Genomic DNA, 19,188 nt, shown 5'->3' with positions numbered 1-19,188 from the left:
TATAGGAATTTGACTGTACTTAAGTTGATAAAGGCATTTTAGCAGCTTTTGAGAAAACAAAATGCTAGTTTAAAGGAAAGTTATTGTGAACAACCTGCAGTTGAACATTTAGTTGTTTTCTGTCACAGCTGCACTTACATAGCGATGGAAGTAATTTCTTTTAAAACCTGTTTAACAGGATTTGTTGATGACATCATCCAGCCTTCTACTACTCGTCTTCGCATCTGTCGTGATTTGGAAGTGCTTGCCAGCAAAAAACAATTTAACCCCTGGAAGAAGCATGCTAACATTCCACTCTGAATTGGCTTACAAAGGGTACTTGCAAGTAGCATTAAATCTTGTGCAACTGGAAGTTCTTATGGGTAAAGAGGTCCTATAAAATACATGTCCTTTAGAAAAATCAGTTGCATCTAAGGAAAAACACATTTAAAAACAGCACATTGCATCAGAAATGATAGATAATATGAAAATAAAACCTGGATTCCTTTAGAACAAAATGTGTGAGAGGTTGTTTGTTTAACAAGTACATTAAAAGGGTAATTGTGCATGTTATACACTCCATGAGCAGCAAGGGAGATGCAAGTGATCATCAATGAAAACATCATATGCTTTCAACTTCATCTGATGCATATGTTATTTCAGCATAAACTCTAATTGTACACCAGATTCTGAATAGTCTTAAATTAGGTGGATAACAGGCCATTCTCTCCCACCCATTTCAGGTCTTAATAGTAAACTTACTAACAGTAATAATTCTAGCAAAGAATGGACAGGACAGAATTTCTTTAGTCATATGAATTGGTTCAGAAAAATGATAGTGATGAACAAATAGTTCTTTAGCACGTAAGAGAGACCATGCAATGATTCCATTGGAGTAATTTATCTTTCTCTCTATTAATAAAACTAAAACTTCCAGTACAAACTATTTAGAGATGGGCTTCACAAATTGGTATTTATTATTTTTCAAATTTGTAGACAGCCTCAATTTTCCATCTCTGGGTTGTTTACAACATGTAGAAGTATTTACAAGTCACTCCTTTCGTCTGCTCCCTTTGCAAATGCCATTGTAGATGGCATTTATAAAATATGTATAGAAGTGAATGGGAAAGTAATGGTTATTAAATAGACAAAGTTAAAAATAGGAAGAGATTTTCAAAGAATATTAACTGTGTTAGAAACAACAGTGTAGGATCATTACCATGGTTAGATCATTACCATTGTTCAGAAGCCAGCAGTAGTCCTGCTTTGCATTCAGAAGGCTGATACATTCATCTTCAGGTTCTTATAGTTGAAAGGATATTATTTACCAGGAACAAACATTTTAATGAACCCTTCAAGATAATTAAATAGGACAGGACCACCTGCTATCCTAGTTGCACTATTCAAGATGTATTAAAGATTTTAACTGTGCAAGTAGTAGCAGCTGGTGACAGACAGGCCAGCATCAAGAGCAAGGCAGAGCTAGCTAATGCACCTAAGAGAATACTGTCATAAGTAATTTCAAGTCGCACCTCGCATCAGAAATTTAGTAATGCTAAGCAAAAACTTCCAAGCATCAAGGGACAGCAAAACACCTGCGCTCTAATTAGAGCATCTTCTCTCCAACTCCTGTTACTAAGCTCATTGGGCAGAGATCATGTTGCTTCTCTATAGGACCTAATACACTTGGAACTAAGAGTGTTGACATTAAATTGCTAAAAGCCATCCTATTCTTACCATTCAGACCATCTCAGGAAACCAAGGAACAAACACAAGTAACACTTAATGACTAAAACACTAGAAGCTAATTCTCAGTACTCTACTGCAGAAGACTGCCCTGCCATCATACCAGTCAAGTACCAATTTCTGAGTCCAGAGTCTAAAAATCCTGAAGAAATTGCAGAGGTTCTCTATAATATACTGTCACTATTTTAGTACAGTGAGGTAGACTTCCAAAGTGTCTTCTATCTGTCTTTGAGCCTATTGCTGCCAGCCAGTTCAAATGCAGCCACAGTAAAAAGCTGATTCCTTTTCCCAGAAGTTAGGAGTACATTTTCTCTTAGCTTGGCAAGGCTGCTGTATCCTTCAGAAAGGACTGTTTTCTCTGACAGTGAATCAATTTTAACAGAGACTAGACAGATAGGTTGTAGCTACTGTAGAACTCATGGTTAACATTTGAGGAGTTTATGAATATGCTGTTAGGATTCCTGATCCCTTCTGGAAAAAAATAAGCTACTCATCCATGGATTCCCACAAATTTCTCCCACCTTTCTCTAACCAAGATAATCCCCTGTTGTTAAATACATGTGAACTACAGATACGACAGGTATGCAGCCACATATCTGGATGATCAGGGCAGTTACCAAAGAGGCAGTCAGTGTGAAATGGCAAACTGTTCCATACTTACAGGTTTGTTCTCCATTTCCTTCTCTCCCGCCCCTGAGGCAAACACAAGCACACAGAAGCACCACAGTTCATCAATCTTGGAGGAAGAAGAGTGATTATAAACCTGAATGTAGGAGAAGCTTCTGTCCATCTTCAGCTAAGAAGCTGAACTCTTTACTCTCAAGTGAAGTATTGCTAACAGGAGTGCTCCCCCTTCAATGTCACCTTAAAACAAATATACTACACCAGAGTTCCCATAGCTTCCCAGTGACTGATTTCATGCTTTATTTTGAACTCATTTATTTGAGCTTTTAAAATAATTGAGTACTTGGTTTTTGCAAGGAAACTGAACAGTGAAGAGGGGTCTGGGTAAGCAGTGGACAATAGGATACATGAGCATCTAGTGAATGCTTGAATCTTTAGAAGACACTATTTTCAGACATCTCTTTAACTAAGAGGAGTAGAAACTTAACCTCCGGGATCCTGTGCCAGCTATCAGTTCTGCAACATACAAGTCACATTATCAACCCTAATATCAATTCCACCCCCCCACACAATTTTTCTTCACCTAATGCCATAACAGGTGTGGGTGGGGAAGAGTAGGGACCCTTTGAATCTGATCAATTACTAGCAGCTGCCTGAAAAATCTCTTAAGGTTGAAAAAGTGAACAAAAAAATCTGATCACTTTTATTGCAAAAAATATATCGCAAAAGCAAGCAAAAAAAAATCTCAGTCTGCTCTGCACAGAATGCTGGGCAGCAGCAAAATAAGCAGACATAAGGAGTGGAATAAAGACAGCTTTTCAAGCTTCACTGTGGGAAAATATTAGCAGAAGACAGACCAAACAGAAAGCAACCATTCTCAAATGCTTTTGTGGAAAGGACTCCACTGCACATATGATTTTGAGGAGTTTATTAAAGGAAAAGTGAAGCATCAATTTTAAATTGTACAAAAGGAAAAAACCTCATTGTAAATGTACAATTTACAGAATTACTAGCAAAACCAATCAAGGAGACACATTAAAAAAACCTATTGACTGCAAACTGAACTGGAAACCCATTGGAGGTAACTTATTTGTAAACGGCTTTTGTTTTACAGAATTCTCTAATGGTCAAATTAAAATTCAGTTTTCCATATGGAGGGCTGTGGAGCACAAGGACTTTAGCCAGCAGCAGTTATTCCACTCTGCCCCACAAAACTGAAGTGCTATTTCACCCTTTCTTGTTTGTCCACTTTTGCGGGAGAACTTGCACTTTATCCTGAAGCACCAACCCAGTGCCTTTAGCAACTTTACAATACCTAAAGAGCTACCTTGAAGGAATGGCTGAATTACCAGGTTAATCATTTTTGGCAACCACAATGGGAGAACTGTACAAATTTTAGAAGGGGAAAGTGCCAACTGTTAATGGGTGCACCTCGTATTAATTAAATGGACATTTTAAAAGGGAGAATGTCACAATTACTTTTGCAGCTGCTATAAAAGCACCTCTGAAGTGGATGTATTAAAATTGGGTCAAATTAGATCTGCTTTCAAGCACTAACATTCAAACTTCAAAGAATACTACTTTGGCCTCATTTTCACAGATATTTTTGTCAACAGCAGCTGTGCTCAACACTGGGGGTGGGGGTGGGGGGAGAACTAGTCCTTTAATTACATTAGCAGCTACCAGGAAGAGTCATAGTATCTAAGCAGAATGAAAGTCCAAATCATTGAAGACACCAAAAATCTCTTAGAACAATGAATTAGCTGATTACTTTTTGGATTGTTCTGCTTTTTAGAAAAATCATTTAATAATTACTCTTAATAATGCACAGTTAACACTGAGAATGTAGCTGTATTCCATTGTAAGCTTAAGAACGTCACCATCTAAGCACAAGTTTCTATGCAGCACGTACAGTAAATCTAACTGGCAAAATTAATTTACAAAAATAGCACAAAAGGGTATTTACGGCATGGAAAGTTAGACACTTCTCTATGGTACAGTTAAAATTGCTTTGAAAATGCAAGTTGTGACTCTTGCTCCCCATCCCCAAACCTCCTTCCCCTTTGATTTATGCTCCATAGGAAAGTTGCTGCTTATGTACCTCAGTTCTGAGAGGGCATGAAATAGGTAGTAGAAACAGCAAATAGATTACTTTAGAACCACTGGTTTATTTTACTGAGAATATTTTATTTGCTGGTATAAGTTGCTAAAAATGCACAGAACAAGTACCAATAGAAAATGTGCTGTCTTGTGTGTTCCCCTCGTGCTATATAAAATGAATGTTACACAGCGTCTGTTGGAAAAGTGGCTTCATGGACATCTCTTATTTTATGCCCTATTATAAATAAAAATAAATCTTCTCAGAAGTATAAAATCTGGGGTTTTCTCTTTTTCAGAATCTGACTTTTTGGCAGAGATGCACACATCTGACTTCTAACCTCTTTTGTAAAAGTGTTCTGCTCTCAATGGTCAGAGAGGATGTAGAAGCGTACCATACTGCTAGTCACATCCAGTGTGTTTAACAACACTTCTCCAGGCAGGATGGCCTACTGATAGCATCGCTGCTGGTCAATGGCTGACAGGCATAAATTTAATAAAAATGGCTAGCTTCTAAAACATAAAAAGGCAAATGTTAAAACATTTTGAAGTTGTACAGCAGAAAAATAAAGTTAAAAAGTTTTGTTTTCATTCAATGTTTTCTGAAAACGTGTAGAACAGTGTTTATGTTATAACTGTTTTAATTTAAAAGCTCCTCCCCATCCAGGAAAAAAAACCTGTATTAGGACTGTCAAGGACAGGGAAACAAATGATTTGTAGGTCAGCCTTTCTGAGGTGACTGATTGGCCAATATTCCTCATTTCATTACGAAGCTCCTCTTCTCTCTCATTACAAAAAGGAAGTGACCTTAATCATTTGGTTAAAAATCAAACCAAATCACATCAAAAATGTGGTTTTCATATAAGCTATCACAGTATATAGGCCTTGAGCTCTAAAGAACAGAGTTCCACATTTGTATAATGTCTTCACCAGACTTCAGAACATCGGCATTCCAAATCCCTAGAAAAAATGATTGAGAACAACAGTTAAGCAGAGGAGAATTGTTTGCAATTCAGTGGAAAACTATATGTAGTGAAATCTTACCGAATCATCCTCAATGATAGCTGCAGAGTCAAAGAAATCTGGCCTCAATTCAGCTCTTTCCCGTCGGTTTCTTGAAGGGGGCTGGAAAGAAATTGTTTAATCATTTTGGGTATTAATGACTGGAACACTGGACTTGCCTTTAATGATCCTTCTCTTTAGAGGCAAAGAGGACATCCTGATTAGGTTACTCCTCTCAGACTTTGGAGGCAGGTCTAATCAGACTTCCTGCCCTCTCCCAGTCTGAGATATGCTGCAGCTAGAAAGTCCATTAAAAACACATACAATGTGTCTAACCAGATAAAAATAGAAAATGAATTTCACTTCACAACAACATTGCAAGCAGTTCTCACCCCCTTGGAGAAACAGACCCAACCAAGATGGGCAGGGTGGGATAGCTCCAAAAAGAAGGTAAGTCTTGTTTCATGGTATGGCCAATGTTCCACTCACCTTTGGAGAAAGAAGGATGATAACCTGACCAGGGAAGTTAGATAGCAGTACCTTCCATAGTAGGCAGGGTAGTTTGCTGTTGAACAGGAGCACACCATTTGCAGGAGGAGCATACCATTAGCTATGGCACTAGGGCATAGTTATTCAGCTAGTACACTTTATACAAATACCCACAGAGCACTTTTTAAAAAGTCCTCTGGTAGTTTGGAGTGTTAAGGGCTACCAAGGTACTGTTGGCAGTACTTCCTACAGAGTACACACGGATTCCTCTGCAATAGGTTGCTGCTGCATCTGGCTAGTGAGTACAATACAAGTGCACCATATGACGATCTGGGTGCTATATGTACACCCACCATGTGCTATACCTATTCTCAAAAGGTTGGGGTTGGTACAGAATGATGTAGAACAAAGGCTAGCGTTTTCTGAGACACTTTTAATGCCGGTCTAACCCTAACAAGTGCCTAACCCACCTTATAGCCCTCGGTGGTGGTGGTGGGGTGAGTTCTCACCAATAAAAATGGGGCACTAGGTCCTAGGTGCCTTTATTTTACTAGCACGCTGCCATGTTGGCTGAAGGTGGCATTCTGTGGTGAGGGGTAGGATTCCTGGGGTCTTTTCATTATTTCTACATGTGCCTCCTCCTAGTGGAGGTTGGGAGCATGGTGTCCAAAGCCGATGATGGTAGGCGAGTATGCTGACTTCTAGGTCAATCTACCAGATAAAATGTGCAATTAGGTATGTGATTGAATGGATTGCAGCCAACCAGTCTTCCATGAACCGGGCCAGTTTGAACGGCTCAACTGTGAACTGGACCGGCCTTCAGGAAGGCCAGCTGGCCCGGGATAGAACAGAACCGAGCCCAGGACACGGCAGACCATTTTGCCGTAGTTCAATGGACTCTGCTTATAAAGCAGAATCCGGTGAGGATTCCCCTTTACAAGCAAAGGGGAATCCCTGAAAAGGTTTCTAAAGGGCACTTTTAAAAGCAGATATAAGGGACTTACCGATGCAGCTGCAGCAGTGGTACCACTGCTCCTCGAAGATCTTCTTGGCCCAGACCCATTGTGTGTGCGACACTCCTCACAGCAGCCCGCCGAAGCTGTCACTGCGTGGGTGTGCTGCTGGCGGGGGGAAGCTCCGGGCACGTACTGGGTCTGGGCCGGGGGGGCCTTCAAGAAGCTGTGGTACCACTACCACTGTTGCCGCACTAGTAAGGGCCTTACATCTACTTTTAAAGGTGCCCTCTCGTCACCCCCCAGCCACCCTTTAGAAGCCTTTTCAACTATTCCCCTTTGCTTGTAAAGGGGAATCCTCACTGGATTCTCTTTTACAAGCATAGCCCCTCAAACTGCCAAACTGGTTCAAGCTGGCTCATTCGAATGGACCAGGCCAGCCAGTTGGTTCAACTGAACCAGTTCGTGGACCTACAGTTCTGTCTGAATTCAGATCGAACTGCAAAAACAAACAAAAAACCAGTCTGTACACACATCTAGTAACAATGCAGGACAGATCAAGAAATAATCAGAACATGAAGTAAACAAGTAAGTTGTACTTGCTGACTGAGATAGCACAATGTCCATCTAATACATCTAAGGGATAATTCTGATGTAAAATTTTATACTGATGGGGTATGCTGATAAATTCTGATCAGTCCTACATAGCACAATTACTAATAAGCTGCACTACCCAACCCCCCAGTTCCAAAGAAAGTCATATTCAGCACCAGAATAAAAATGGGTTTGGCAAGGATTGGGTGGTAGAAGGAATTAAGAGATGAGGGTGTGAAAGGAACAGGTTAAGGAGTTGGCATGGATGACATGCTCCCTGATAATGTTAAATCCTGCCCAAATGCCCCTTTAGCCACTTCTTCCTCTCACTGATAGATATCCTTTTAAAAAACAAAGTTGTGTTTGAAAGTAAGGATCTACTGACCAGATCAATGACCATGGTGTCTTCAAATTCCTCATTCATGTCCTCTAATTGACCTCGTGAAGACATCATTACATCTTCAAAGATAGGCTCAGCATCATCCTCCATTAGACCCCGTCTTATTGGGAAAGAGAAGAAATATGAATACATAAAAGTACAATCCAGGTTACAACCCTTAATCTTGTTTGCTGTACTATGTACTGGGTAGGTACTGACTATAGCACAAGATAGGGAAGCTCATTATGGACCTCAGGCTTCCTCTCCACGAGGAACTGAATCAGTCTCTGTCTACCATATTGCTCTCAGTAAACATCTTTCATGTGCCCAGAGAGAGAAATGCTTGCAACTTAAGAATTCCATTCTTACCATCCCATTCTCTTAGAGTAACTGCTCATTTCTGCCTACCACAGAAATAGAGTCTGCTACGTGCAGACAACACAAAATAACACAGCCATGACATTAACCAAGGCTTGCCACAACTCTCATAATTTGGAAAGTAGGTGTGTTACTCAAGATATGATTTTATACAAAAGGTACATCGATGATGTGATTATTATCACAAAAACTAAACCACAGGCTGATGAGATTTTTGAGAAAATGAATAAAGGGGGTAGTATAAGTCTCACTAGGGAGGCACCCAATAACGAGGGCTGGTTGTCTTTCCTTGAGACAGATGTGTCTCAGGGAGGGTAATTTACAGATGAAATGGTATAGGAAACTGGTCAAAAAAGAATTAATCATAAATAGTAAATCTGCACACCCACAAACAATCAAAACACAGACGGTGGAGAATATAAGCAAAGCAGTTTAGGTGCCTTCTCAGGATTATGCAAGTCAGGCCATAGAAAGAGCAAGACGTCTAGCAGAGACCAATGGATATAGGATCCCCTTAAAAAGATTGGGGGGGGGAATATGAGGCAGGATTGCCCGTTTTGAAGATTACTTTTATCTCTGCTAATTTTATTAGACAGTCTCATATAATTTGAATGTAGCATGGGGTCAAGGCCAATGTGGTTTGCCAAACAGCTCTTAAAGTTTGCCTTAGGACTATCTGATGAAACGTGTGAAACAAAAGCTTGCCCAGTGTGTGAAGATGGGCAAGGCACATGGAAACAGAAGTGTGTTGTTTATAAAATTACTTGTGCTGACTGTGGGGAATGTTAAGTGGGAGAAACTGGAAGACCTTTATTAGCTAGGTTTAAAGAACATCTTGCAGACTCAAAGTACATAAATAGAGAAAGACCTTGGTCAATACATATGAGAGATAGGCACAAAGGAAAAATAACACCACTTAAAGTGTGTGTTTTGGAGATACCCTGTTTCGTAAGACCTACCCCAAAAGTAAGACCTAGCAGTAATTTCTGATGTACCGCTAATTGCCCTAGTGCATTTTTGGGGGCTAAAATTAATATAAGACACTGTCTTATTTTCGGGGAAACATGGGTAGCACATTCCACACTTAAAAGAAAAATCAGAGAAGCATTGTACACTGATAAATTGAAACCTGGGGTTAACGTTAAAGAGGAACTTAAAGAAATTCTGAGATATATTGGCCCCTAAAGGGTGTACTGTTTAACTTGTTCCTTTCCCCTCCCCTCTCCTTGTTAGTGCTGAGCTTGGGAAAGTGTTCTTATCTGCCCCTGGTGGTGCAGTGGTAAAACTGCTGCCCTGTAACCAGAAGGTTACAAGTTCGATCCTGACCAGGGGCTCAAGGTTGACTCAGCCTTCCATCCTTGCGAGGTCGGTAAAATGAGTACCCAGCATGTTGGGGGCAATATGCTAAATCATTGTAAACCGCTTAGAGAGCTCTGGCTATAGAGCGGTATATAAATGTAAGTGCTATTGCTATTGCTATTGCTATCTCTCCTCCCCCGTGCTTTTCATAACTTCAGGTGATTAGCTGGGAGAATTACAGCTTTGTTATATAGGAATGTTTAGCATTGAAAATGATGTCTTTATGTCGAAATGTTTGCTTTTAACAGAATCCTGTTGGATTAACCCCCACTTTTATATACAATAAAGAAGGTCTATAAAGGAGAACAAAACTCAGGATAACAGAGCAGACACTGGACATTATTATACAAATCTTTTACAGATTAGAGTAAGTGTGTTTACTTGTCTCCTCTAATGACTCAAAATTCACTTAATGTGAATTTTGTCACAAGCCCTTGTTTGTGTCACCTTTGTTATTGTGTGGCATCTGCCTTTCAAGATCTTTAAAGCCAAGAAAACCTGGTACAGTGTCTGCTGCGTGCGAAGTCCGCTCATTAAATCATCTTACGTATTTGTTGTTCATTTTGCTATGTAAACCGCTTTGAAAACTTTGGTTAAAAAGCAGTATATAAATATGCATAGTAGTAGTAAATACTGAATTATTCGTCACCAAGTATTCTCTAGCTCTCATGGTTACTACAGTTCTGAACACTTACACTGCGTGCCTTACACCACTTCTGCCTTTCATGTAGTTCATTCCCGTTCTGTCCTTTCGACTTAAGTCTTCAAGTTTCTGTTGGCCCAACCAAGAGATCTGCATCTGAGGACTTAAGATTGAATAAATTAGTCACAGGACAGATACTTATTTGTTTTATAAACCTACATATGCGAGCCAGTGTGGTGTAGTGGATAGTGACAGACTTGGATTGAGAAGACTTGGTTTTAATATTCGCTCAACCATTAAGCTCACTAGTTGACATTTAGCTAGTCACCTTCTTTTAGCCTAGCCTACCTCACAGGGTTGTTGGGAAGTGAAAATGAAAAGGGAAGTATGCCACCCTTTTCCTTGTGGGAAGGGAAAGATAAAAATAGAACAATAAAACCGAATAAAAATGAGACTGAGTCACGTCATTTTCATCATTTAAACATTAACCAATCAATTAGCAATGTGGTCATTAATTAGTTGTGCACAAAAGTACCACTAAATGTTTATGTTGTATTATTAAGAAATTGCCAAAGAGATAAAACTAGGTGTTAGTTCCATTCTTGCAAATAATACTTTTAAGTGCTGCCTAGAGCCAATATTGATTTTCAACAAACTCAGTTTTTGAGCAGTAAATGCCAGCATTCCTGTAATAGAAGTCCATGCTGTTATAGCATTTCTGTTGCATGGAAATTGCACTATGAGCTCAAAGTTTGGTGTTTTGTAAGTAAGAAAAATTCAATACACCGCCTAGAGATGTACATATCAGGTGGTAGAAAAATATGACTGATAGATAGATAGATAGATAGTGCTCCCCTGATTGCTTTTCATGTAATTACAGGAACTGACTTGGTATCTGTTGAGACATCTTTTATGACTAGCAATACAATTCCTACCCACCCCCACATTTGGTGAGCTTTTAAAAAGTTTATCTTTTAAAAACTCATTAAGCCTCACTGTCCCACTAGTCTAAACTTTTGTTTTACTAAAGTTTTTTCTAAAGAAATTATTTGGAGCCTATGTATTTCCCTCTCAAACTAAAGCACACATCTTTCAAATACAGATGATAGAATGACTGCATTTTTATACATTTCAATTTCTTTAACATGTTTTCATAAACCTATGACTTTTATTTTTAAAACTTGCATTTCAGCAGTATTGTTTGTGTTTTCTGTCAGAGCAGAAGCACTTCATTAGTACATACTTGTGTAAAAAATCTTGTTCAGATCCAGGTTCTGACTCGTGCTCCTGAATTTGTTCTCCAATCTGCCGTGTATTCTCTCTCAGTACAGTGGATGTGAGCTGTGGCGTTTGTAGAGCACCTGGAGTCTGAATGCTGTCATTTCTATTCAGCCAAGAGCCTTCAAGATTCTCATCTATAGCATGGTAATTACAGAAGGAAACAAACCATTGCAATAAACCATTACAGCATAATGCACTTATTCTTAACTTACACAGGCCAGTGTAATATATTTATCTGGGACAGAGGTTCTGGGGGAAAAAAGGGGGGGGGGAGGGAAGGTAATACAAAATCTAGTTTTACATCACTCTGAACAGATTACATCTTGTTTAACATTAAATAACCCACTGTTTTCTCCAAGGTTGATTTCTAATATCTGACAACCTTAATTTTTTTGCTGATCTGTCTTTCCATGTTCAGCTCTCCTAGGTTTGAAGCTTAGCACAAAAATATTTCACTTCCAGCTACGAGTGGCATACTGCACATAAAAGTTTGCAAATCCACCAGAAGACATGCTCTCACGCAGTGGCCTGTAGGGGGCGTTTTCCAAAATGGCTCCACAATGTCATTGTGCAAGTCCCTCAGTAGGCTGTAGAGCCTAAATGTTCCTCTCTTCAACCTCCTCAAATGGCCACCAATAATCCCCAAAATATTTTTACTTTGTTTTACCACACAGGATTTTTAATGCCATTTATTTATTAATTACATTTTTTAAACCGCCCCATTCAAAGGCTCTGGGTGCACAACAGAACAAAAACAATCAAGCTTACAACAATAAAAACAAATTTAGAAACAGTTTAAAATAATTTAAAAGAGAAACATTTAAAAGCAATTTAAAAACCCCGGAGGACCAGAACAAATGGCTTTCTTGAAGGCCAATAATGATCCCAAACCATGAATTTCTGCTGGGAGTCCACAGCCCAGGAGCAGCTACAGAGAAGATTCGGATCTGGATCGTGATCAGCATTCCCTCTAAGGTGTGCACACATGTGTGTGATCACAATGTCAGCTCAGTTAATTTCAGATTCCACTCAGTTTGAATCAGGAAGGCCTCATTCCGAATGCATGTGTGCACACACTGCCTTGATATGGCCACCCAGAACAAAACTCATTCCTCACACAGGTGAAAAGGATTAGAGAACAATGATTGATCTGTTGCATTAATAATGAATGGGTTCTGTGCCTGCGCAGGGACCTCGTGGGTAGGCTAACTAGCTCCTCAAGACACACAGAGAAGGTCCGGATCATGATCTGTTGCATTCATAACGAATGGGCACTTTGCCTGCGTAGGGACCTCGCAAGTAGACTAACTAGCTCCTCAAGATGCCCACTCTGCCTTGCACGGGCTTCATGCTTCCGTTGTAAATGGCAGTTGAGGGCACCATCTTCTCAGTTTCTATTTGACCATCAATGTGTCAGTACCTCAGTACTGGCTCCTTGGATTTGTTGAAATAGAAAAGACAAGTGAGTTTTAGGACTTATTTTTCTGAAGTATTGGTCCTCAGGACAGCTTAAGACCATTCTTTTGCTAAACGGATTTTTTAAAAAAAGGACTTCGGAAAAGATTTGTGTACGGATGCTGCGGAGTCTTCACCCCGGCCGCTCCTTAACATCATGGAGTTAAAGAAAACGTTTAAAAGATGTGTGGAACGCTGTGCAAAGCTGCTGTCTAGAGATCACCATGAATCGTCCTTACTGTGCCTTGGAGAACAGCATAATACTGCTGCTTGTAAAATCTGCAGTTCATTCTCAAAACTAACCATGAAAAACAAAGCACCCACCTTTGAGCGGTGATGTACGATGAGGCATTAAGACCGCTGACGGAGAGACCAAGCTATCTTTTGACGTCCGAGACTTGCTTGAGCTCGATGCCAAGCTCGATGTTGAGTGCACATGGAGCTGCAATGATGCAGTCTAAAACTGGGTCGTAGCAGACGGAGCTTGTTTTCAAGGGACCAAAGGAGGTCTCGAAGACAAGCCACAGACATCAAGAAAGAAAGTGGAAGCATGCCTCAGGAGAGGAGAGCACTTCACTGCCAACAAAAAAGCACCACAGCAAGACAGGGAATGGAACTCTACCCCCAACAGTGGTGCAGGCTTATAGCCCGACAAGGGAGACAGAAGAGGGGCTGCCGACATCAAAGTACCAAACCGCAACTAGGATGTCAATACTGAAGACTTTGATATCAACAGTATGTGATACCGAAGACTCAACATTGATGTTGATGTTGGAGAAGATATCAAAGAAGGCAGCATCGAAGCCGACAATGTCGATGAAGAAGGCAACAACTCTGGAATCGATGCAGCAGTCAGCTGCATCGACATCAAGAAGACTCCTCCATTTGTCCCCAGCGCAAACTTCAGTACACCTTCCACTCCACAACGGAGTCACCTTCCACTCCACAACGGAGCATCAGAACTGAGAAGGGAGTGGAGTTAGTGGATATGGTGGCAGAATTTGACCAGGATGAGGTTTCTTTGGACCCAAATACAGCAAATTCATTGCTGTCAATGCTAGACTCCACTTCTAGCACACCACCAGGGTCAACATTTCATGGCTTCTTGAGCACTGGCCTTGACATTGAGGAGGACACTGACGATGTTCCGATGGAGCATCCAAAAACCCCATCAATATCCCCACTACATAGTATGTCTGCTGTAAGACCATTCCGTTAAATGTCACCATTGAATACTTTGGAGCAAGCACCTACACGGAATTCACCAGGACTTGCCAGACCAAGGTCAACCACTGCAGCAATACTGGCAACAGCTGCATCTTCTGCTTTTATGCCCCTCACATGGAGGTCCTTACAGGTGAGCAACCTATTTTTCTGAGTCACCATCAGATGGCAATTGGGGACGGACCTCTCCAGGTGGGGATCATGCGGAAGAAGGTGCTCTCTAAGGTAACCTAGACCTAAACCGTTCAGGGATTTATTTATTTTTAAATTTATATACTGCCTTTCATTAAAAACAATCCCAAGGCGGTTTACAAAAGTAAAAAAAAAAGAGTTAAAATATTAAGCCAAAAATATGACAACAAATCTGATTTAAAATATATAGAATACAAACATAAAAACTGTACACAGATAAAAACACACAGAAGCAGCAATAAAATAATCACATAAAGGCTTGGATAAAAAACCAAGATTTAACAAGCTTTCTAAAAACTGTGATGGAGTCCGAGGAGCGAATGACTACTGGGAGAGCATTCCAAAGTTTGGGGGCAGCAACAGAGAAGGCCCTGTCCCGCGTGCATAACAACCGAGCCTCCCTCATTGTCGGCAGCAGGAGCAGAGCCCCCTCAGATGATCTCGTCAAGCTGGCAGCAACCCTTGGGAGCAGGCGGTCCCTCAAGTATCCGGGGCCCAAACTGTTAAGGGCTTTAAAAGTCAAAACCAGCAGCTTGAATTGGACCTGGAAACACACTGGTAATCAGTGCAGCTCTTTCAAAATAGTGTGATGTGATCACATCAGGCAGCTCCAGATAGAACCCTAGCTGCTGCATTTTGCACAAGCTGCAGTTTCCGGATATTCTTCAAGGGCAGCCCCACGTACAGCGTGTTACAGTAATCCAGCCATGATGTGACTAAGGCATGGGAAATTGTGGCCAGATCTGCCTTCTCGAGAAAGGGACGCAGCTGGCACACTAACCAAAGCCGTGCAAAGACACCCCTGGCCACTGCCTCCACCTGAGATTCCAAAAGCAGAGTCGGGTCTAGTAATACACCCAAGCTGCGTACTTTGCCTGGAAATATATTGGCAGCCAGTTTAACTGTTAAAATACAGGCATAATATGGTCTCTATGGGTTACCCAACAGACCAATTTGGCTGCCACATTTTGAAATAATCGAAGTTTCCGAACTATGTACATGTCATGGCTCAGACTTCGGAATCAGAAGACTCAGAGCAGGAAGACTCGCCTGCTAGTGAGCCACAGCAGCAAGATTTGGCAGAGAAACCAGACTCAGGACCTGAGGATTCTCAACAGCTGCCAGATTTGAATTCTGATGTGGAAGAGCCTGGGATTCCACCTATAGTGAGACGAAGTATCAAGAGGTAGGCTCAGAGGGACTCACGCAGGTGCAGGAGATAACAGGGAAGAAAGCCAAACTACTGACTCAGCGAAGCCTGATTGGTTCCTGGTTCTGTTGAGCCTTACATATTCAACAGTCTCTCATGGCTGAGTTGCTGTTTGCAACTTCGCTGGCAGCAGATACTGTGCTCTTGGGATTATATCTTTTCTGTGTTCCAGTTTGTCTTGTCTGTACTTCCCTGTATTGTTCCCTTAATTCCTTGTTCTGTGTCCTTCGCTTGTTTCATTCCTCGTTTTGTCTTTTCTTCCACTTATTACTCAGTTATTGTTAGAGGGGGGTACCTAGTTTCAGTTCAGGGGACTTAATTCATTTACTGTTTTCTTTGCGAGCCTTTTATTTTCCTTCATCCAGTTTCGTTGCTGCTTTCTGTTTACTCTCTGTCCGGGGGGTTGTAAATCCTGTAGGGATAGCTGGGCTATCAGTTCACGAAACCGCTGGGTGAGGTCATCAGGGGATTTGGTGCAGGGTGTTATCAGAATGCTGATGCCACCCAAATATATTTCTCCTTGTCGTCGTCGTTATCAGCATCATGATGAAATGGTATTCAATCTCGAAATGTCTGCCTACAGGCAGTAATGGGCTGGATGAGGGATAACAAACTGAAACTGAATCCAAACAAGGCGGAAGTGCTCATTGTAGGGATGGAAATTTGAAGGACAAGAGATCTTCCTGTTTTGGATTGGGTTGCACCTCCAACAATCTCCCTGCTAGACAGAAGTAGCCAAGCTGGGCAAGGATCCAGAGAACAGGTGGTAGGCCATACCACCCCAAGCAGCTTGTCCACATCCTCAGGAGTCACAGATTGAAACTGATCCAATTTAATACTGCAAGAGGAATTGCTGGACACTCTTACTCCCAAAAGTCATATCTGCTAAAAACAGAAGTTCCATAAATAAAAAGCTAACTATGGAAAACTTACAGGAACTTATTTATCAAGTAATTTGCCTTACCAATACAATGTAAAATTGTTTTAGAGATTCAAAGTTACAGACATCTCCAAAAAAGGAAGGCAAAACATTTCATTTGGCCCAACATTATGGGCAAAGTCTGCACTATTACAAGAGTTTATTCCTCCCCCCCCCCCATTTGTGCCTGAGGAATGGCTAGGTGAAATTTTTAACACTCAACTGCTCTATTAACAGACATTATTGGTCCTAACAAGATGTCACCCCCCTTTCCTTGACATCTATTTAAATAGAAAAAAGTAATAGGAGAAAAAGGGTATTCTTACTAACTGTAAATTTCTGTTCTAAAGGAAGGTAGGAGGGCATTAATTGCCCCTCCCACTGATATCAGGGGCCACTTAGTCCTTTAGGTGAGGTTCCCCACAATTCCCCACTTGAAAGAGCAGAACCCCTACAAAAAACTAAAACAAGCAATAGTAGCAAGTGCCAACAGGCCACTACTGAAACCAGAAAAGGAAAAATAGGATATGTTCCCACATACTGCCTATTATTTAGAAGAACAAGCCAACCCCACAACAAAAGACAGGGTGGCATCATGCCCTCCTACCTTCCTCAATAACAGCAATTTACAGAAAGTAAGAACTCCCATTTTCTCTTAAGTAGGTGGAAGGGTATTCATTATCCTTCAGGATTTAACATAGCAGCGTGAAGTATAGGGCGGATAACAAGTGGATCTTGAATCCTACTGAAAAGCAACCTACTATAAACCTTCCTGCCAAAAGCAGCATCAGTTGAGGCAAACACGTCTACATCATAGCTGTTAAGGAAACGTGGGAACTCAAACCCACGTTATTGGCTGGAAAATCTCATCTAATAAATAACTGCTATGGAAGCAGCTGCCCTATGCAATAATTCATGTCCTGTGAAGGGTCTCCTTCTGCAACAGTGGTACAAGAACAACATTGTACTACCACCATGAGAGGGTGCTAAAAGAAACCATCTGTCCCTAAGTCTTATCACAGTATGAGACAGACAAAGCCAGTGACTTTCAAATTTCCTCTATGCCATCTAAGCTAAAGCTACAAGCCCTTCACACACCCAGACTGTGCCACCTCTGCTCCTGGAGATGATTAGGATGAAAGAAAGAAGCAAGATTAAGATGAAAGGAGGAAGCGCCATTTCCTGAAATCTATAAAAAGCTGAATACATGGTTGGCAGAAAGAAAAAATCTGGACATAAGATTCTAATGAGGATCTTGTCCTAATGAAAATTGGATGACAAGGCTCCCAACCTGACATCTGTTTGGCCAAGGTGGTAACTACCAGAAACATTTTAAGTGTGAGTTGCTTAAGCGTCACCATGGCCACCAATACAGCCCCATCAACACCCTAAGCACCATAAGCAGTTCAAATTCCAACTAAGGAGCATATGCACCACCTGCTAATTGAGAAGTGCAACTTCCTCAAGAAGGGGAAGGACATGTTGATGCTATGATAGAATCATCTCTTGCTTGAAACCCATGATACCATCCCACAGTCACCACCTGCTTCAGATTGCTGGTGTTCACATCCTAAGACACTGAAGCTTGTAGGAACTTCATGATGGTGGTCCCATTACTCTTGAATGGCTTCTTCCCCTTAGTGCATAAGGTTAAAAAGGGTCTTCCAGGTACGGCCACACAAACCCTATTGATCCCTACCTTCTGGAGGCCAAAGGAGTGGAGATAACCACCTCCAAGTACCTAAACTCATATAGCCACTGCTATCCAGGTTTCAATTGAAACATGCCCAGATAAGGGTGTCACATCAGACTCTGTACCACTATATTTGACTTTGCCAGAAAAACAGGTTGTTCATCTGTAACTTATGATCTGGTAGAGATCTGCCAACATAGATAAGAATGGGTTCTGCACCTGCGCAGGACCCTTGCAGTAGAATGCAGCAGCTTGTCAAGGCGACCATATGCTGGTCTGTGACCATAATAAAGATTGATTTGATTTGATTTGTCGAGGTGACCAAGCCTCACCTCCATGCCTACAGCGTGCTATTTAAAGGCGGGCTGGGCACCATGTTCTTCAGTTCTTTGACAACCGCCATGGAGGATGATCACCTGGAATCAGGTGAGTTCATCATCAAAGGAGAATAGTATGCACATAGTGTAGCACTACTGCAGAGGGGTGTTTCGGGAGGGTCTTATGGATGTTGACGGAGCTCTACCAGATCATATACGTTATAGGTGAACAACCTGTTTATCTGGATTGAGATCTATTAGAATGGTTGTTTAGCTGGCTTCCAATGGAGGAGGGTGCAGTAATAGCTATTCTAACACCTGCTTTAAAAGGCTTCTTCCAAAGCTCGCCTCAGCAGCAGAGCACACATCTATGGCATAATGCTTGACAAAAGGTAACTCAGTGGACCAAGTTGCAGCTTTACAGATGTCTGTGAAGGTTACCCCTGATAGGTGTGCAGCTGAAGAAGTGTAGGCACGGGTTGAGTGGGCCTTGATTACTTCAGGTGGTTGCACGTTCTGAGACTTGTAGGTCACCATAATGAGCTCAAATAGCCATGCGGACATTCTTTGTCTTGAAATGCAGAAGCCTCTCACAGAGTCCTTGTATGCCACCAACACATACTTGGGTGAATCTAAATTTCTTAGTGTGATCCA

The 19,188-nt window shown here is 41.2% G+C and overlaps 2 protein-coding genes across 5 annotated transcripts in view; one reads left to right on the top strand and one right to left on the bottom strand.

Moving 5' to 3' along the window:
• Window positions 1-5,037, top strand: part of PCCB (propionyl-CoA carboxylase subunit beta) — a 52,154-nt gene extending 47,117 nt beyond the window's left edge. For both annotated transcript variants that reach the window (XM_053310207.1, XM_053310208.1), the window contains exon 15: window positions 179-5,037. In XM_053310207.1, the coding sequence (XP_053166182.1) occupies window positions 179-300 (122 nt within the window). In that variant the 3' untranslated portion in view covers window positions 301-5,037. The remainder of the gene's footprint in view (window positions 1-178) is intronic.
• STAG1 (stromal antigen 1) overlaps window positions 3,263-19,188 on the bottom strand; it is a 327,093-nt gene continuing 311,167 nt past the window's right edge. For all 3 annotated transcript variants that reach the window (XM_053310204.1, XM_053310205.1, XM_053310206.1), the window contains 5 exons: window positions 11,487-11,658; window positions 10,296-10,406; window positions 7,870-7,984; window positions 5,491-5,571; window positions 3,263-5,406 (listed from right to left, as the gene is read on the bottom strand). In XM_053310204.1, the coding sequence (XP_053166179.1) occupies window positions 5,383-5,406; window positions 5,491-5,571; window positions 7,870-7,984; window positions 10,296-10,406; window positions 11,487-11,658 (503 nt within the window). In that variant the 3' untranslated portion in view covers window positions 3,263-5,382. The remainder of the gene's footprint in view (window positions 5,407-5,490; window positions 5,572-7,869; window positions 7,985-10,295; window positions 10,407-11,486; window positions 11,659-19,188) is intronic.

The sequence above is a fragment of the Hemicordylus capensis genome, chromosome 3, assembly GCF_027244095.1.
Source record: "Hemicordylus capensis ecotype Gifberg chromosome 3, rHemCap1.1.pri, whole genome shotgun sequence".
Classification (NCBI taxonomy): domain Eukaryota; kingdom Metazoa; phylum Chordata; class Lepidosauria; order Squamata; family Cordylidae; genus Hemicordylus; species Hemicordylus capensis.
This window is presented reverse-complemented; position numbering and strand designations above follow the sequence as displayed.